This window comes from Bombina bombina, chromosome 4, assembly GCF_027579735.1.
Source record: "Bombina bombina isolate aBomBom1 chromosome 4, aBomBom1.pri, whole genome shotgun sequence".
Classification (NCBI taxonomy): domain Eukaryota; kingdom Metazoa; phylum Chordata; class Amphibia; order Anura; family Bombinatoridae; genus Bombina; species Bombina bombina.
The window spans coordinates 90,057,031-90,078,584 of NC_069502.1; the positions used below are offsets into that span (position 1 = coordinate 90,057,031).

At 39.8% G+C, this 21,554-nt stretch overlaps 1 protein-coding gene across 1 annotated transcript in view; it reads left to right on the plus strand.

Annotated features, from left to right (window-relative positions):
• The window catches only part of MTMR9 (myotubularin related protein 9), a 200,848-nt gene that overhangs the window by 103,667 nt on the left and 75,627 nt on the right, over positions 1 to 21,554 (plus strand). The window contains exon 6 of the mRNA XM_053709540.1: positions 11,977 to 12,138. Within this exon, the coding sequence (XP_053565515.1) occupies positions 11,977 to 12,138 (162 nt within the window). The remainder of the gene's footprint in view (positions 1 to 11,976; positions 12,139 to 21,554) is intronic.

Consider the following 21,554-nt stretch of genomic DNA (forward strand, 5'->3'; position numbering starts at 1 on the left):
GAAAGACTTCTAGTCTATTTGTTATCTTTTCCGGTTCTAGGAAAGGTCAGAAGGCTTCTGCCATTTCTTTGGCATCTTGGTTGAAATCTTTAATTCATCATGCTTATGTCGAGTCGGGTAAAAATCCGCCTCAAAGGATTACAGCTCATTCTACTAGGTTAGTTTCTACTTCCTGGGCGTTTAGGAATGAAGCTTCGGTTGATCAGATTTGCAAAGCAGCAACTTGGTCTTCTTTGCATACTTTTACTAAATTCTACCATTTTGATGTGTTTTCTTCTTCTGAAGCAGTTTTTGGTAGAAAAGTTTGATTCTTCTGCTTATAATTTCAGTTTTTTTCATTATAAGTTTTAAACTTTGTTTGGGTGTGGATTATTTTCAGCAGAATTGGCTGTCTTTATTTTATCCCTCCCTCTCTAGTGACTCTTGCGTGGAAGATCCACATCTTGGGTAGTCATTATCCCATACGTCACTAGCTCATGGACTCTTGCTAATTACATGAAAGAAAACATAATTTATGTAAGAACTTACCTGATAAATTCATTTCTTTCATATTAGCAAGAGTCCATGAGGCCCACCCTTTTTTGTGGTGGTTATGATTTTTTTGTATAAAGCACAATTATTCCAATTCCTTATATTTATGCTTCGCACTTTTTTCTTATCACCCCACTTCTTGGCTATTCGTTAAACTGATTTGTGGGTGTGGTGAGGGGTGTATTTATAGGCATTTTGAGGTTTGGGAAACTTTGCCCCTCCTGGTAGGAATGTATATCCCATACGTCACTAGCTCATGGACTCTTGCTAATATGAAAGAAATGAATTTATCAGGTAAGTTCTTACATAAATTATGTTTTTCTCTTTCCTGACCGAGCTAGCTGTAGGAGAGGTTGCTTCTTCTCTGGTTGCCTGGTTCTAGGAGGTGGTGAGTGCCCCAGTCATTGGGGGTATAAAGGTGCCGTTTTTGTGAGAAATAAAAAGTGCATTTATTTGTATCCTACTGTTAGCGCAAGCTATGGAGGATCCTGATATGCTTGAGGGTACTCCCTCTATTCCAAATAGTAATAGCTGTCTATATTGTGAGGAGGCCTTGGTGTGCCCACCCTCTTAACTATGTTCCATATGCATCAACAAGGTTATTATGTCTAAGAAGGTTAACTCCAAGGACTCTCCGTCTAGTGAGGTGCATACCCATCAATCATCTCCATTGTCACATGCAGCTTCCCGTAGCACGCCTGATCCTCCGTCTGGAGGGAGGCTTTTACCATCAGACTTTACCGCACAGTTAAAAACGGCGGTGTCTGAGGCCCTTAGTGCTGTATCTCGCCCTGCGAAGCGCAAGCAAAAGGTTAAACATAGCTCTCCGGTCCAGGGGACATCCAGTGGTTTATTTGATTTGTCTGCCTTTCAAGTAGTCCAGGATGGGTCACACTCTGAGTCGTCAGAGGGGGAAATTTCTGGTTCGGAGTTTGCTACCTCTAGGCCTCCGGCTGCGGAGGAGCCAGCCTTTAGATTTAAAATTGAACACCTACGTTTTCTTCTAAAGGAGGTTCTGTCGACATTAGAGGTTCCAGAGGCCAAGTTGCCTGATGAACCTTTTGATCCCTAAATTAGACAGAGTATACGAGGACAGGGTAGCCACGCTAACTTTTCCTGTACCTGTAAAGCTTGACAAAGGCTGTACACAGGCATTGCTCTGTTTTTTATATAACTTGGGCATCCGTAGATGTACTGAACGGACGCTGTAGGAGTTCACTGAACCTATCCATAGGAGAAATACTCTTTGGAGCGGCACTTTTGAAAGCTACACAGGCGAGGAGGGAGGACTACAGACCCGGATATACTCCTTGGGAAACCACTACAAACGGCAACTGGTGTAAGTATAAATGTACACCTTGCCTTTGGAATAATTTATATGTCTTAAAGGATTTTCCTGTCCTTCTTCTTGCCCACACCTTGCAGCTTTTCAGCTTTGCATCTTTCCAGCTTTCCACCTGCTGTCAATAACGATTGTGGCTATCTCTGCTAAAACTAACCAGCAATTAACAAACTACGACTGTGGTCTCAAAAAAGACTTTTACTTTATAAAACGGACTTAAACTGCAACTTGCTGCTACACTTGTAATTTGCTGCAATATTTTGTGTATATGCAAATAGGTCTATGTTAGACTGTATGAAATGTTTCTTTAAGTGTTGTTGATATGATTATCACATAGTTTTATGTCTTTGCTGCATATTACAATCTATACCTGTGTTGTTAATGTTTTCTAAACTTAGTTTATGTTTTTAAACCCTGCTTATTTTAATTAAATATCTTTTGCAATATCTATTAAGGTCTTTATACAAGCCAGATATCCTACACATTTAGCTGCCTCTAGGGCAGCACAGTTGTATAAAATTACTAGCCTGTAGTCCCCTGCAGACACTGTAATTTACCGTATACCACTGTGCATTTTAAGGAATTGGGGAATCCTTTTTAATTTATAAAAATATCAATTTAATAGACAAAAAAAATTGCATGTTTTTATTTATTTATTTATTTATTTATTTTTTTCAAAAGAGCTTTATTGAAGAGAATAAGAAAATTACAGGTAACAATAAGCTGCCAAGTACATATACAAAAAATACATACATATTTCACATCAGCTGTGGATTGATATCTGTTGAACTCTTCAACCCTGAGCATAAACATACAGCTTTCCCAACACACAGGTTGGGAAAACCTGAGCAAATAAAATTTTTCAAAACCGTTTCTTGTTGTAAAGGTCATATATAAAAAAGAAAAAGCCATCAGGGAAGTGGTAGAGCGGTGAACCAAAAATAGGACATAGGAACCTGTGACTCATGAGATTCCTATAGAGTAAAAAAAGGAAGAAAGATAGAGAGAAAAAAGAAGAGAGAGGAGAAAAAAAAGGGGGGGATCCTTTTTATATACAGCTGCTTTATGTTACTTTCTCAGCGCTGAGGTTTCTATTGTATTCAAATCTCATCCACCCAAGGGCAGATTTCTCCTCTCAAGCCTGTCTTTAAAACCAGAAGAGAGGGAAGCCTTTTTGGGGTGTGTGCGGGATCTGTCCTCTTTGGGGGTCATTGTCCCGGTTCCTATTGGAGAAAGAGGTTTGGGATACTACTCAAACCTGTTTGTGGTCCCAAAGAAAGAGGGAACTTTCCGCCCAATTCTGGACCTAAAGTGCTTAAACAATTTTCTAAATGTCTCCTCGTTCAAGATGTAGACGATAAGGTCCATTCTTCCTCTAGTTCAGGAAGGACAATTCATGACCACTATAGATCTGAAGGATGCCTACCTTCACGTTCCAATCCACAGGGAACACTTCCAGTTCCTAAGGTTTGCGTTCCTGGATCAGCAATTCCAGTTTATTGCACTTCCGTTTGGTCTAGCTACAGCCCCAAGAATCTTTACAAAGGTTCTAGGAGCTCTCCTGGCCGTCGCCAGAACCCAAGGTATAGCAGTAGCTCCCTACTTGGATGACATTCTGGTTCAAGCACCATCCTTTCGTCTAGCAGAGGACCATTCGATATCTCTTCTCTTATCTCTTCTTCGATCACATGGATGGAAGATAAACTTAGAGAAGAGTTCTCTCATTCCAAGCACCAGGGTAGAATTCCTGGGTACTATAATATATTTAATATCCATGAGGATATTTGTAACCGACCAGAGACACGGTGCAAGCTAGCTTCGGCATGTCTTGCCCTCCGGACCTCCGGACACTGAACCCAATTTTTTTTCTTTCATAATCCAGATAGAGCATGCAATTTTAAGCAACTTTCTAATTTACTCCTATTATCAATTTTTCTTCGTTTCAGATTTGCATAACAGCAAGTGCTTCAGATTTGGCTCAGGGTTTATCAATAGAAATTGGAGTTTCTGTGTCAGCTCAGACAGTGCTAAGGACATTGCGTAATGTGAACTTCTATGGACAGCATCCAAGGAAAAAACCTTGCTTGCTCTTAGGCACAAAACTGCAAGATTAAACTTTGCTAAACATGAAAAGACTGATGAATACTGGGAGCACATTATTTGGTAAAATGGCCAAGACCAAGATACAATTTTTCGGCTCAGATGGGGTGCAGCATGTTTGGTGTGAACCTTGTCAGGATTATTACAGTGAATGCATAGTCCCAACAGTGAATCATGGAGGTGGGAGTGTGACGATATGGGGCTGCATGACTGCAAACGGTTTTGGTGAGATAACATTTATAAATGGCACCATGAATGCCTGCAATATACCAAAATAGTGACTGACAAGATGACTCCCAGTCTCCAGAAGTTTGGCAGAGGATGAATATTCCAGCATGATAACGATCCAAAGCACACTGCCAAAATCACAAAGGAGTTTCTAAAGGAGAAACAAGTGAAAACTATGACCTGGCCAAGTATGTCACCTGACTTGAATCCAGTAGATCATCTTTGGGGTATTTTAAAGAGAACGGTAGAGCAGCACAACCCCTCCAGCAAAGAGCAGCTGAAAAAATATATATTTGAAGGACAGAACATCTCTCCAGAAATTTGTACAACACTGGTTTCCTCCATGCCAAGGAGGTTTGAGTCTGTCTTAAAAAATAAAGGTGGGCATGCAAAGTATTAAAAAAAAAAAAAAAAAAGATTTGAATCTCAGTAATGAAAGGTGCACTGGCTTTTGTTGCATTGATTTCCTGCTTTGGGGCCGGTATTTGCAATATAGTAAATCTAAACTGTTTGTTTTTAATTTTACATAAGGGCAAATACTCTACTAGTAGGGGGGCAGATTAAGATTCTTCCAAACAATTTGGGCAGATTCTGTCCAAAATTAATGGATTCAGAGTATTGTCTCTCAAGTGTACCGAACAGGATTCAGAGTAAGACCACCTGTGAGAAGATTTTTCCTCTCACGCATCCCAGCAAATCCAGTAAAAGCTCAGGCTTTCCTGAAGTGTGTTTCAGACCTGGAGCTTTCAGGGGTAATCATACCAGTTCCGTTTCAGGAACAGGGTCTGGGGTTTTATTCAAATCTATTCATTATCCCAAAGAAAGAAAATTCATTCAGGCCAGTTCTGGGTCTGAAAATTTTTAGATCGTTATGTTAGAGTGCCAACTATCAAAATGGTGACTATAAGGACTATTCTGCCTTTTGTTCAGCAAGAGCATTATATGTCTACAATAGACTTACAGGATGCATATCTTCATATTCCTATTTATCCAGATCATTATCAGTTTCTAAGATTCTCTTTTCTAGACAAGCATTACCAATTTGTCGCTCTTCCATTTGGTCTAGCGACCGCTCCAAGGATCTTTTCAAAAGTTCTCGGTGCCCTACTCTCTGTAATCAGAGAACGGGGTATTGCGGTGTTTCCTTATTTGGATGATATCTTGGTACTAGCTCAGTCTTTACATTCTGCAGAATCTCACACAAATCAACTAGTGTTGTTTCTTCAAAGACATGGTTGGAGGATCTATTTACCAAAAAGTTCTTTGAATCCTCAGACAAGGGTCACCTTTTTAGGTTTCCAGATAGATTCAGTGTGCATGACTCTCTCTAACAGACAAGAGAAGATTAAAATTGGTTTCAGCTTGTCGGAACCTTCAGTCTCAATCATTCCCTTCAGTAGCTATGTGCATGGAAGTTTTAGGTCTCATGACTGCAGCATCGGACGCGATCCCCTTTGCTCGTTTTCATATGAGATCTGTCCAGCTTTGTTTGCTGAACCAGTGGTGCAGGGTTTATACTAAGATATCACAATTAATATCCCTAAATGCCAATGTTATACTATCTCTGACTTGGTGGTTAGATCACAATCGTATAGTTCAAGGGGCCTCTTTTGTTCGTTCAACCTGGACTGTGATCACAACAGATGCAAGTCTTTCAGGTTGGGGAGCTGTCTGGGGATCTCTGTCAGCACAAGAGGTTTGAAAATCTCAAGAGGCGAGATTACAATCAATATTTTGGAACTCTGTGCGATTTTCAGGGCTCTTCAGGTTTGGCCTCTGTTGAAGAGAGAACCGTTCATTTGTTTTCAGACAGACAATATCACAACTGTGGCATATGTCAATCATCAGGGTGGGACTCACAGTCCCCAAGTTATGAAAGAAGTATCTCGGATACTTGCTTGGGCGGAATCCAGCTCCTGTCTAATTTCTGTGTTTCATATCCCAGGTATAGACAATTGGGAAGCGGATTATCTCAGCTGTCAGACTTTACACACGGGGGAGTGGTCCCTCCATCCGGATGTGTTTTCTCAGATTGTTCAGAAATAGATCTGATGGCTTCTCATCTAAACAAGAAACTTCCCAGGTACCTATCCAGGTCCAGGTATCCTTGGGCGGAAGCAGTTGATGCTTTGACAGTTCCTTGGTGTTACCAACCTGCTTATATTTTCCCGCCTCTAGTTCTTTTTCCAAGAGTGATCTCCAAAATCATCATGGAACAATTGTTTGTGTTGCTGGTAGCTCCAGCATGGCCTCACAGGTTTTGGTATGCGGATCTTGTTCGAATGTCCAGTTGCCAACCTTGGCCACTTCCATTAAGGCTAGACTTTCTATCTCAAGGTCTGTTTTTCCATCAGGATCTCAAATCATTAAATTTGAAGGTATGGAAATTGAACGCCTAGTGCTTAGTCATAGAGGTTTCTCTGACCCAGTAATTAATACTATGTTACAGGCTCGTACATCTGTTTCTAGGAAGATTTATTATCGAGTTTGGAAGACTTATATTTCATGGTGTTCTTCTCATAAATTCTCTTGGCATTCTTCTAGAATTCCTAGAATTTTACCGTTTCTTCAGGATAGTTTGGATAAGGGTTTGTCTGCAAGTTCCTTGAAGGGACAAATCTCTGCTCTTTCTGTTTTATTTCACAGAAAGATTGCTAACCTTCCTGATATTCACTGTTTTGGTCCCTATCAAGCCTGTCATTAAATTAATCTCTCCTCCTTGGAGTCTTAATTTGGTTTTGAAGGCTTTACAGGCTCCTCCGTTTGAGCCTATGCATTCCTTGGACATTAAACTACTTTCTTGGAAAGTGTTGTTCCTTTTGGCCATCTCTTCTGCTAAAAGAGTTTCTGAATTATCTGCTCTTTCTTGTGAATCTCCTTTTCTGATTTTTCATCAGGATAAGGCGGTTTTGCGGACTTCATTTAAATTCTTACCTAAGTTTGTGAATTCTAACAACATTAATAGAGAAATTGTTGTCCCTTCTTTGTGTCCTAATCCTAAAAATTCTTTAGAGAGATCCTTACTTTCTTTGGATGTGGTAAGAGCTTTGAAATATTATGTCAAAGCTACTAAAGATTTCAGGAAGACTTCTAGTCTATTTGTTATCTTTTCTAGTTCTAGGAAAGGTCAGAAGGCTTCTGCCGTTTCCTTGGCGTCTTGGTTAAAGCTTTTGATTCATCAAGCTTATTTGCAGTCGGGTCAAGCCCCGTCTCAGAGTTACAGCTCATTCTACTAGATCAGTCTCTACTTCGTGGGCTTTTAAGAATGAAGCTTCAGTTGATCAGATTTGCAAAGCAGCAACTTGGTCTTCTTTGCATACATTTACTAAATTCTACCGTTTTGATGTATTTTGCTTCTTCGGAAGCAGTTTTTGGTAGAAAAGTTCTTCAGGCAGCTGTTTCAGTTTGATTCTTCTGCTTATGTTTTAAGTTTTTTTTCTTTCATTTATGAGAAACTTATTTTTTTGGTTGTGGATTTAATTTTTTCAGCGGAAAATGGCTGTTTTTATTTTATACCTCCCTCTCTAGTGACTCTTGTGTGGAGTTCCACATCTTGGGTATTGCTATCCCATATACGTCACAAACATAATTTATGTAAGAACTTACATGATAAATTAATTTCTTTCATATTGGCAAGAGTCCATGAGTCCCTTTTTTTATGGTGGTTATGATTTTTTTGTATAAAGCACAATTATTTCCAAATTCCTTTGTTGATGCTTTTTACTCCTTTCTTCATCACCCCACTACTTGGCTATTCGTTAAACTGAATTGTGGGTGTGGTGAGGGGTGTATTTATAGGCATTTTGAAGTTTGGGAAACTTTGCCCCTCCTGGTAGGATTGTATATCCCATACGTCACTAGCTCATTGACTCTTGCCAATATAAGAAAATTAATTTATCAGGTAAGTTCTTACATAAATTTGTTTTTTCAGACAGGTTTTTTGTCGTATAAACCTCTGCACCTTGTGTTGCTTCCTTTCTCTCCTTTTCCTTCGGTCAAATTAGTGGGGGTTGTGGGAAGGGACGTGATACTTAACAGCTTTGCTGTGGTGCTCTTTGCTGTCTCCTGCTGGCCAGCAGTGGTATTTCCAATAGTAATTACTGATGATTCGTGGACTCACCTTTGGGGGTTTGTTACTGTGTGTGTGTGAAGTATACATGGGCTCCTTTATAAAGGCCAGTGCCTACAACTCAGGAGCCAGTGTGAGTGCTCAAAGTATACAGGTGTCCCAGTTGGCTAGTGCCTACTTTTCAGGTCTCTAGTTCACTTAATGCTATAGAATGCTTTGCCCGATTCTTCAGCCGCAGTTTGCAGGTTCTAGCAACCAGACTACTATAGAATGCTATCCTATCCTTCAGCCGCAATAGGTGAACTCTGGCTCTCAGAATACTCTTTAAACTATTCTGTCCCGATATCCCAGGGCAATATGTCACCCTCTCCAGATTTCACATCTCAATTACAATGTGCGGTGCCGGCGGCTTTGGGAGCCTTGCTAAGCAAGAGGAAGGTTAAGCATTGCTCATCTAAATCTGAGGCCAGTCGCCTAAGGACGCTGACAAGGAAGATGAAGATTTTTAGGTTCAAAATGGAACATCTTAAGTACTTACTTAAAGAGGTTCTGAGAACTTTGAGAGTAATGTAGTCCAATCCGCCTGAGGAAAAACTATTATAGAAATTGGACATTATACGTAAGCCCAAACAGGGACTTATGTCTTTCCTGTTCCTTCTCTAAAAGCTGATATTATTTCCAAAGTGTTGGCGAAATCTTGGGTTCCTTTATTTCCTTCTCCCTTCTTTTAAGAAATTATTTCCTGTTCCTAGTTCTCACCTTGAGTTATGGAACACTGTTGATGTTGATAGAGCGATCTCTACGCTACTATCCTCTGGAGGATAGTACTTGAAAGATTCATTAGGAAGTCTTTCCTGCAGGGGCGGGGGGGGGTTTCCTTTTTCAGCTGGCATTTAATTATGATTAAGTCTTCCCTGAAGGATTATATTCTGGCACTTAAGACGGCTAACTCTTTCATTTGTGATGCAATTATCCAAAGTGTCTGCATCAATGCCAAAACATAAGTTTGGCAGTTCTAGCCAGGAGGGCGCTATGACTAAAATCGTGGTTTGTGGATATGGTATAAAAATTTAGATTACTTTCCTTAGCCTCTAAAGGAAAGACCTTATTTGGCCCTGTATTGGATTCCATTATTTCGACTGTCACTGGAGGAAAGTCGGCTCTCCTACCTCAGGACAAGAAGCCCAGATCGAAAAGGCAGGTCAGTGGGACGTTTTTGGTCCTTTCGTCAGAATAAGTCACAGAGGAACACTTCCACAAACAAATCTGAACCTTCTAGGGGCACCTGGAAACCGAATCAAGTATAGAACAAAAACAAGCAATCCAAATAGTTGGCCCCCGACTCCAAGTCTGCATGAAGGGTCGAAGTCATCTCCGGTAGGGGGCAGACTAAGCCTTTTTCAGGGGATTTGGGCACAGTCTGCTCAAGACCCTTGGGTTCAGGAGATTGATTTCAAGAAGGCCAGAAAAAAGACTGGCTTTTCTTCAGTGCGTTTCAGACCTTCAGACCATGGTTTCCAGTTTCCCCGGAAGAAGGGTTCTACTCAAATCTCTTTGTTGTCCCAAAGAAGGAAAGAACCTTTCGTCCTATTCTGGATTTTAAAATTCTTGAGGGTACCATCATTTAAGATGGAAACAATTAGATCTATTTGACCTCCAAGGTCAATTTATGACTAAAGTGGAATTGGATGCGTATCTTAACATTCCAATCCATCAAGACCATCATCAGTATCTCAGATTTACTTTTCTGAACTAAAATTTTCAGTTTGCAGATCTACCCTTTAGTCTGGCTGCAGCCCCAAAAGTTTTCAGGAAGGTGTCGGGGGCTCTTCTAGCAGTGGTCAGGCTACAAGGCATCGCTGTGGCCCCTTACTTGGACAATATCTTGGTTCAAGCTCCATCTTTTCAATTAGCTTCCACGCACACAGAGAAGTTACTTTGGTATATTCTGAGTCATAGCTTGGAAAATCTAGAAAAAAACTATCTTGTGTCTCAGACAAGAGCAAGTTTTCTGTGATCAATCAACATATCAGTATCTTCGGTCTACCCCTTATCCTTCGGTAGCTCAGTGTTTGGAGGTTGTGGGGCTCATGGTGGCAGCATCAGATCCTATGCCATTTACGTGCTTTCATTTGCAACCTCTACAGTTGTGCATGCTAAAATATTGGAGGCTGAGGCCATTCAGCTTTGTCTGATAAGCCTGAATCCTTGGGGGATGTTTCATTTGTACGTCCTGGGAAATAACTACAGACACAAGTCTCTCCAGTTGGGGGGCTGTTTGGGGCTCCCGGAGATCTTGAGGGGTGTTGTCCCCTCAGGAAGTGTCCCTGCCCATAAACATTCTGGAACTCAAAGCCATCTTCAATGCCCTTCTAGCATGGCCCCACTGAGTTCCGTCCACTCTAGTAAATTTCAGTTAGACAATGTCACTCCGGTGGCGTATGTCAACCATCAAGGGGGACTCTCAGTTCTTTAGCAATGAAGGAGCTGTCTCACATTTTGACTTTGGGGTTGAGGAGTCACCAATGTCTGATATTCCAGGAGTGGAGAACTGGGAAGCAGACTATCTAAGTTAACAGGCTCTCCACTCTAGGGAATGGTCTTTCAATCGGGAGTTGTTCAACCAGATTGTACTTCAGTGGGGATCTCCAGAAATAGATCTCCTGGCATCACGTCTCAACTTCAAGCTCCCGAGATACTGCTCTCGATCAAGAGATCCTCAAGCTGAGCTAGTTGGGCGTGTTAGCAGTTCCCTGGGTCTATCGTCTTGTTTATCTCTTTCCCCCGATAGTGCTCCTTCCACGAGTCTCTGCGCAGATCAAAAATGAGAGGGTGTCTGCGATATTGATAGCCCCTGCTTTGCCATGCAGGACTAGTTATGCATATCACATAAGGATGTTGTCTGCTCCTCCATGACATCTTCCTCAGAAAGTGGACCTTCTATCTCAAAGTCCTTTCTTTTACCAAAATCTAGATTCTCTGAGGCTGACTGAGTGGAGATTTTAAGGCTGATTCTGGCTCAGAGAGGTTTCTCTGAGTCTGTGAACAACACTCTTGTTCAGGCTGTGTCCAGACGTATCTACCATAAGGTGTGGAAGGTTTTTTTTTTTTTGGTGTGCTGAACGTGGTTTCTCATGGCATAAGGTGAGAATTCTGCATTTTCTCCTGTTCCTTCTGGAGGGACTTGAGAAAGGTCTCTCGTCTAGTCCAATTAAGGGCCTTATCTGTTAATCCCACCATATTTTTTTGTGGACTCCATAGCTTTGGTATAAATTTCCATTTGTAAGAATAGGATTTTGTGGACTCTCACTACCATTAGAAAAACGAACAAAATGTATTCTTACCTGATGATAAATTATTTTCTTTCTTGGTAGTGAGAGTCCACAAACCTACCCTGTTGGTGGTGGGGGTGGCAGTTCCAGTTTGCACCTCTTACCCATTGTATCTCACTTGCTTTTCCCTATCCTTGGATAAGAACTACTAGGAGGGGAGGGGAAGTAGGAGGGATAGTTGAAAGCTCTGGTTGGGGTGTCTTTGCCTCCTCCTGGTGGCAAGGGGACATATTTTCCATTTGTGGACTCTCACTGCCAAGTAAGAAAATATTTTGAGGTAAGAAAAATTAAATTTTTTAAACCATACAAAATCCTGGAGTAGACTGTCCCTTTAATGTCTTTTTTATTTTTTTTTATTTTTTATTTTTTTTTAGGTTCAATATTTTGCAGGAGAGTTTGATAAAACTTGTAGAAGCCTGTAATGATCAGTCACACAACATGGACCGATGGCTTAGCAAACTAGAAGCTTCAAACTGGCTTACTCACATCAAAGAAATTTTAACGACAGCTTGTCTTGCTGCTCAGTGTATTGACAGGTGAGTGCATCTTAATGATCTTAAAGTTTAGATGGCACACAAGCCTCTGATATAGTCAAAGACATGTAGTGTGTGTGTGTGTGTGTGTGTGTGTGTGTGTGTGTATGTATGTATATATATATATATATATATATATATATATATATATATATATATATATATATATATATATATATATATATATATATATATATATATATATATATATATATTGAGACACAAGAGAGAAGAAAAGAACAATGGCACTACAAATGTTGTTGCCCTAAATAATTGCTATCTAAACCCTCAAATGGGGGACACAATAATCAATGAGTAAAGGGCAGGTGCTGTACATATATCAGGATAGATATGCGAAACAAAATTCAGTACAAGACTGAAAAAAGAATGTACATGAATAGCACTCAACAACTCAAACCGGTATGAAATTATGCGTAGCGGTAGATAGAAAAGACCCTTGCATAAAAGGCTGTCTGCATAGGGACATTAAAACTTAACTTTTATTTTTAAATTAGGCATTAAAAAAGAAAATATTAATATATATCTGATTAAAAACACTGTAACGGGGGAAGCCCCCAAGGTATAGGAATAATAGCAAAGCTCCGATAGCTAGAGTAGAGAAAGGAGTGTAGTGCCAGGTATTACTAGGGTAAAGTGTGGCAACAGCCTCCCGTGTACAGAAGTAAGCAGGAGAGCATGTAACAGTAGTCACCGTGAAATTAGTAGTGGATATACGATATTAATATACCAGTGCTTGGACTAATAGCACATACCTATTTGTAGCATATCCCAGTATTAAACAATCCACTTGTGTGTGTAATCACATAAATAGAAAAGTATAAAAATGATTATATCACCTTACAGTTTAGCACACAGGTAAGTATGGTAAGCTGAGAGTGTGTGCTCCTCTAATTTAATAGCCAACATTTGATTGTACATTATGGTACAGTGTTAGATAAACCACTTCTCTTAATGGACCCCAGAATTGGGGAATTGGGTTAGGATATATATCACCCTGTGGTATGGGCCACTAAACAGTTAATATTGTGAGCTTACAAATATTAGATGAACCCAAATATGTGGGAATACGTGAAAGTACTCATATAATAATAAAGGTGGATCAACACTGTAAAATTAATTTGTGTAACGTAGGAATTTATTAATAAATGTAACACAAAGATATTCAGTGTTGTTGGCTCATGATATTATTTAACCACCACAGCAAACCTGGATTTGCTGTGCAACGATAAGGTGTTTTTGGTGTAACTTGAGTTTAGAAGAGACACATCAATCTCACATTTTAGATTTTTATTTTTTATCCACTTGTGTGTGTCGTCACATAAATAGAAAAGTACAAAAATTATTATATCACCTTAGAGCATAGCACACAGGTAAGTATAGTAAGCTGAGAGTGTGTGCTCATCTAAGTTAATAGCCAACATGTGTTTATACACTTTGGTACAGTGTTGGATAAACCACTTTCCTTAATGGACCCCAGAATTCAGGAATAAGGTTGGGATATATATCACCCTGTAGTATAGGCCACTAAGCAGTTAATATTGTGGGCTTACAGATATTAGATGAACCCAAATATGTGGGAATACGTAAAAGTATTCATATAATAATAAAGGTAGATCAACACTGTAAAATTAATTTGTGTAACGTAGGAATTTATTAATAGATATAACCCAAAAATTCTGTGTTGTTGGCTTATGATATTGTTTAACAACCACAGCAAACCTGGATTTGCTGTGCAACGATAAGGTGTGTTTGGTGTATTTTAAGTTTAGAAGAGACACATCAATCTCACATCTTTTAATTTTTGTTTTTTATTTGGGAATAGATGATCCAGGAGACCTACTGGAAATCCCTATGCCGCTCAGAATATATATAGTTGTGCACTCATGAATTTTCAAACTTAATACCAATATAAAATATAATAAAACATTGGTAAAATTAGAAAATATTTGGCATACTATATAAACAGAGTACTGGATATCTGTTAGTATTGGGTAATCAAATGTTGGCTATTAAATTAGAGGAGCACACACTCTCAGCTTACCATACTTACCTGTGTGCTAAACTGTAAGGTGATATAATCATTTTTATACTTTTCTATTTATGTGATTACACACACAAGTGGATTGTTTAATACTGGGATATGCTACAAATAGGTATGTGCTATTAGTCCAAGCACTGGTATATTAATATCGGATATCCACTACTAATTTCACGGTGACTACTGTTACATGCTCTCCTGCTTACTTCTGTACACGGGAGGCTGTTGCCACACTTTACCCTAGTAATACCTGGCACTACACTCCTTTCTCTACTCTAGCTATCGGAGCTTTGCTATTATTCCTATACCTTGGGGGCTTCCCCCGTTACAGTGTTTTTAATCAGATATATATTAATATTTTCTTTTTTAATGCCTAATTTAAAAATAAAAGTTAAGTTTTAATGTCCCTATGCAGACAGCCTTTTATGCAAGGGTCTTTCCTATCTACCGCTATGCATAATTTCATACCGATTTGAGTTGTTGAGTGCTATTCATGTACATTCTTTTTTCAGTCTTGTACTGAATTTTGTTTCATATATGTGTATATATATATATATATATATATATATATATATATATATATATATATATATATATATATATATATATATATATATATATGTGTGTGTGTATTGGTAATATAGATGATTCAGCCACTGTATATATTAGTAGCTAAAATACAACCCTAAAACACTAATCTGTACGGATATACTGCATCATAAAAGTCCAAAAATAATCCCATAAAAGAAGGGATTAATGTTCACTGATTGTGTCTTTATCCCAAAATGCAAAAATGTGCAAGATGAATTATATCAGACAATCCAAAACAGGATTAGAGGTAGGAATTATTCTTCCTGAGGCAATCCTCCTCTGCTAGTGGTGGTTACATTACAGCTGGTTAGATAGCAGACAAATATATGGCTAAAAGTATCCACTCATGCAAGTATTTAGTTTCCAGGTATATGTACACATACGTTCCCAGAGCTCACTGGGAGTTCTTATTACAATGCTTCAAAATAATCACAGTGTTCAGCAGAATTCATGAATGCAACAAAAGCACATATCAGAGTTTGCTGTGATAGCTTAATGTAGTAACAACATACAGCACTGCTATGAGAGCTGAGTAGATCAGATCTTATCAGGTCTCATTGTTTCTAGTTGTGCAAAGCGGAAATACATTGCCACTCTTCCTAGTCAGTGAGGGGGTAGCTGTAATTCAGCTAAAAGGAATCCTGTCCAAATTTGAATCAGTGGGTAATCTTACGGGTGTTCAGCTGACTCCCTTGCACAAAACAAGATCCATGAAGACATGGTTTGACAAGTATGGTGTCATGCGGCGTGCACAGAGCCCTGACTTCAGCCCTATTGAACACCTTTGATGTTGTCCAACATCAGTGCCTGACCTCACAAATGCTTTTTTGTCTAAATAGCAGAAACACTCCAAAATCTTATGGAAAGCCTTCCCAGAACAGTTGGGACTGTTATTTGTCACAAGAGGGGGGCAACTCTATATTAATGCCCATGGTTTTGGAATGGAATGTTCAGCAAGCTAATACAGATGTGATTGTCCCAGGTGATTAAGAAATTGTGCAAAAATTTGTCAGAAACCTTACTGATTACAATTATGATCCCCTTGATGCAAAAAATCTCCTGGGTTAATGGCAGTTTACATTTACAACTTCTTGTCATTTGAACTTAACGTGATTGTAAAGTTGAATGACTTAAAGCCCAGTATTTAAAAATAGTCTTGAAAACATGGGCACTTTGTCATTAAACTTTACAATTACGCTTCTTCTTTTTTTTTTTTTTTTAAACGTACCTTTTTTTTTTGTTACTGTAAACTTACCGCCACTCCTCCGCCCACATCGCCTTCAGCATTGAGCAGATCAATGATAAATCCGGCTTCCTCCAATCGTCGTGTGCCCCCTTTGGCGACCACCTCCTGAGGCACACAACGATTGGAGGAAGCTGGATCGTCATCAATATGCTAAATACTGAAGGAAATGAGGGCGGAGGATCGGCGGTAAGTTTACAGTAACAAAAAGTTAAGTATTTTTAAAAAGAATCGTTATTGTAAAGTTTAATGACTTAAGGTGCCCAGGTTTTGAAAAGTATTTATAAATACTTGGCTTAAAGGTACATTAAACCGAAAAATGTTCTTTCAAGATTTAGACAGAGAACACAATTTTAAACAACATTCCAATTTATTTCTATTATTTAATTTGTTTCCTTCTCTTGTTATTCTTTGCTGAAAGGTTTTACTTTGCAAGCTCAGTAGCAGCAAAGAACTTAGGTTCTAGCTGATGATTGGTGACTGCATATATATATACCAATTGTCATTGGCTCACCCATTTGTTCAGTTAGAAACCAGTAGTGCATTGCTGCTCCTTCAACAAATGATACCAAGAGAATGAAACAAATTAGTTAATAGAAGTAAATTAGAAAGTTGTTTAAAATTGTATTCTCTATCTGAATCATGAAAGAAACATTTTGGGTTTCATGTCCCTTTAAGTCATTCAACTTTACAATCAATTTAAGTTGTAGCATTAACTGTTTCAGCTAGAAGGTATAATATAACCATAATATTAACACAAAGGAGGACTTCCTTACTTTGTAAAATCTAACGCCAATGTATCGTTTGTTACAATATAGTAAGCATAATTTCTCTTACATTGGTGTGTCCGGTCCACGGCTTCATCCTTACTTGTGGGATATTCTCAATCCCTACAGGAAGTGGCAAAGAGAGCACACAGCAGAGCTGTCCATATAGCTCCCCTCAGGCTCCGCCCCCCCAGTCATTCTCTTTGCCGCTCTAAACAAGTAGCATCTCCACGGGAGTGGTAAAGAGTTTGTGGTGTTAGTTTGTAGTTTTTATTTCTTCTATCAAAAGTTTGTTATTTTAAAATAGTGCCGGCTTGTACTATTTACTCTGAAGCAGAAAGTGATGAAGATTTCTGCTGAGAGGACTATGATTTTAGCATCAGTAACTAAAATACATTGCTGTTCCCACGCAGGACTGTTGAATACAGGAGAACTTCAGTTGGGGGGAACAGTTTTGCAGGCTTAACTGCTTCAGGTATGATCAGTCATTTTTCTAACAAAACCCAGTAATGCTAGAAGACTGTCAGTAATCCCCATAGGGGAAGGTAAGCCATGTTTTTTAGACTATGTATAAAATAATGGCTTAAATAAAGGGCTTAGTTGCTGGTTGACACTATTTTGGGCTTAATCGATTGCTTCTTAGCATAATTATTTATAGTTTAGGTGTTTCTCTTGTAAGGTGTATCCAGTCCACGGATCATCCATTACTTGTGGGATATTCTCATTCCCAACAGGAAGTTGCAAGAGGACACCCACAGCAGAGCTGTAATATAGCTCCTCCCCTAACTGTCATACCCAGTCATTCTCTTGCAACTCTCAACAAGCTAGGACGTTGTAGGAGAGAGTGGTTAAATATAGCTAGTTTATTTTCTTCAATCAAAAGTTTGTTATTTTTAAATAGTACCGGAGTTGTGCTATTTTATCTCAGGCAGTAAATAGAAGAAGAATCTGCCTGAGGTTTCTATGATCTTAGCAGGTTGTAACTAAGATCCATTGCTATTCTCACATATGTCTGAGGGGATTACACAGATGAGCGAGAGAATGGCGTGCAGTTTATTCTGCTATCAGGTATGTGCAGTTATAATTTTTTCTAGAGATGGAAAACACTAGAAAATGCTGCTGATACCGGATTAATGTAAGTTAAGCCTGAATACAGTGATTTAATAACGACTGGTATCATGCTTACTCCCAGGGGTAATACCCTTATGATATTTACAATATAAAACGTTTGCTATCATGTTTAATTGTTTTTATATATGCTTTGGTGATAAAACTTTATTGGGGCCTAGTTTTTTCCACATGGCTGGCTTAAATTTTGACTAGAAACAATTTCCACTGTTGTAGTATAAAAGTTACAGTTGGTGCAGTTAAAATTACAAACTGTGACATCCAGCTTCCCTAAAAGGCCCTCTGAATGCTATAGGACATCTCTAAAGGGCCCAAAGGCTTTCCAAAGTCGTTTATTGGGGACGGTAGGGCCACAGATTGCTGTGGCAGTTGGTTGTGACTGTTAAAAAACGTCTATTTCGTTTTTTTGATCCGTTTTTTGAACTAAGGGGTTAATCATCCATTTGCAAGTGGGTGCAATGCTCTGTTAGCCTATTATACACACTGTAAAAATTTCGTTTGATTTACTGCATTTTTTCACTGTTTTTCAAATTCTGACAAAATTTGTTTCTCTTAAAGGCACAGTACCGTTTTTTATATTTGCTTGTTAACTTGATTTAAAGTGTTTTCCAAGCTTGCTAGTCTCATTGCTATTCTGTATAAACATGTCTGACATAGAAGAAACTCCTTGTTTATTATGTTTAAAAGCCATGGTGGAACCCCCTCTTAGAATGTGTACCAAATGTACTGATTTCATTTTATGCAATAAAGATAATTTTCTGTCTTTAAAAAATGTATCACCAGAGGAATCTGACGAGGGGGAAGTTATGCCGACTAACTTTCCCCACGTGTCAGACCCTTTGACTCCCGCTTAAGGGACTCACGCTCAAATGGCGCCAAGTACATCTAGGGCGCCCATAGTGTTTACTTTACAAGACATGGCGGCAGTCATGGATAATACACTGTCAGCGGTATTAGCCAGACTACCTGAACTTAGAGGTAAGCGAGATAGCTCTGAGGTGAGACAAAATGCAGAGCATACTGACGCTTTAAGAACCATGTCTGATTCTGCCTCACAATATGCAGAAGCTGAGGAAAGAGAGCTTCAGTCAGTGGGTGATGTTAATGACTCAGGAAAGATACCTGATTCTAATATTTCTACATTTAAATTTAAGCTTGCGTGTTGCTTAGGGAGGTTTTAGCTGCTCTGAATGACTGTGATACCATTGCAGTGCCAGAGAAATTGTGTAGACTGGATAAATACTTTGCAGTGCCGGTGTGTACTGATGTTTTTCCAAATACCTAAAAGGTTTACAGAAATTATTAATAAGGAATGGGATAGACCAGGTGTGCCGTTCTCTTCCCCTCCTATTTTTAGAAAAATGTTTCCAATAGACGCCACCATATGGGACTTATGGCAGACAGTCCCTAAGGTGGAGGGAGCAGTTTCTACTCTAGTAAAGCGTACTACTATCCCTGTAGAGGACAGCTGTGCTTTTTTTTTTTTTTTTTTTTTTTTTTATATCCAATGGATAAAAAATTAGGTTACCTTAAGAAAATATTTATTCAACAAGGTTTTATCCTACAGCCCCTTGCATGCATTGCCCCTGTCACTGCTGCTGCGGTGTACTGGTTTGAGTCTCTGGAAGAGGCTTTACAGGTAGCGACTCCATTGGATGACATACTTGGCAAACTTAGAGCACTTAAGCTAGCCAATTCTTTTATTCTGATGCCATTGTTCATTTGACTAAACTAACGGCTAAGAATTCTGGTTTTGCTATACAGGCGCGCAGAGCGCTATGGCTTAGATCATGGTCAGCTGACGTGACTTCAAAATCTAAGCTACTTAACATTCCCTTCAAGGGGCAGACCCTATTCGGGCCTGGTTGAAGGAGATTATTGCTGATATCACTGGAGGAAAAGGTCATGCCCTTCCTCAGGACAGGTCCAAATCTAGGGCCAAACAGTCTAATTTTCGTGCCTTTCAAAACTTCAAGGCAGGTGCGGCATCAACTTCCTCTAATAATAAACAAGAGGGAACTTTTGCTCAATCCAAGACGGTCTGGAGACCAAACCTGACATGGAAATAAGGTAAGCAGGTAAAAAAGCCTGCTGCTGCCTCTAAGACAGCATGAAGGAACGGCCCCCTATCCGGGAACGGATCTAGTAGGGGGCAGACTTTCACTCTTTGCCCAGGCGTGGGCAAGAGATGTTCAGGATCCCTGGGCGTTGGAAATTATATCCCAGGGATATCTTCTGGACTTCAAAGCTTCCCCCCAAAAGGGAGATTTCACCTTTCACAATTATCTGCACACCAGATAAAGAGAGAGGCATTCTTACACTGTGTACGAGTCCTCCTAGTTATGGGAGTGATCCATCCAGTTCCAAAGGAGGAACAGGGACAGGGTTTTTACTCAAATCTGTTTGTGGTTCCCAAAAAAGAGGGAACCTTCAGACCAATTTTGGATCTAAAGATCTTAAACAAATTCCTCAAAGTTCCGTCGTTCAAGATGGAAACTATTCGTACCATCCTACCACTGATCCAGGAAGGTCAATATATGACTACAGTGGATCTAAAGGATGCTTATCTTCACATTCCGATACACAAAGATCATCATCGGTTTCTCAGGGTTGCCTTTTAAGACAGGCATTACCAGTTGTAGCTCTTCCCTTGGGATTAGCTACAGCCCCAAGAATCTTAACAAAGGTTCTAGGGTCACTTATGGCGGTCCTAAGGCCACGGGGCATAGCAGTAGCCCCTTATTTAGACGACATCCTGATACAGGCGTCAAACTTCCAAATTGCCAAGTCTCATAAGGACGTAGTACTGGCATTTCTGTGGTCGCATGGGTGGAAAGTGAACGAGGAAAAGAGTTCTCTATCCCCACTCACAAGAGTTTCCTTTCTAGGGACTCTGATAGATTCTGTAGAAATGAAAATTCACCTGACGGAGTCCAGGTTATCAAAGCTTCTAAATTCCTGCCGGGTTCTTCATTCCATTCCGCGCCCTTCGGTGGTTCAGTGTATGGAAGTAATCGGCTTAATGGTAGCGGCAATGGACATAGTGCCGTTTGCATGCTTACATCTCAGACCGCTGCAACTATGCATGCTCAGTCAGTGGAGCGGGGATTACACAGATTTTTCCCCTCAACTGAATCTGGACCAAGAGACCAGGGATTCTCTTCTCTGGTGGCTATCTCGGGTCCATCTGTCCAAAGGTATGACCTTTCGCAGGCCAGATTGGACAATTGTTACGACAGATGCCAGCCTTCTAGGTTGGGGTGCAGTCTGGAACTCCCTGAAGGCTCAGGGATCGTGGACTCAGGAGGAGTCTCTCCTTCCATTAAATATTCTGGAACTAAGAGCGATATTCAAGGCTCTTCAGGCTTGGCCTCAGTTAGCAACTCTGAGGTACATCAGATTTCAGTCGGACAACATCACGACTGTAGCTTACATCAACCATCAAGGGGGAACGAGAAGTTCCCTAGAGATGTTAGAAGTTTCAAAAATAATTCGCTGGGCAGAGATTCACTCTTGTCACCTATCAGCTATCAGCTATCCATATCCCAGGTGTAGAGCACTGGATTTTCGAAGTCGTCAGACTTTTCATCCGGGAGAGTGGGAACTCCATCCGGAGGCATTTGCACAACTG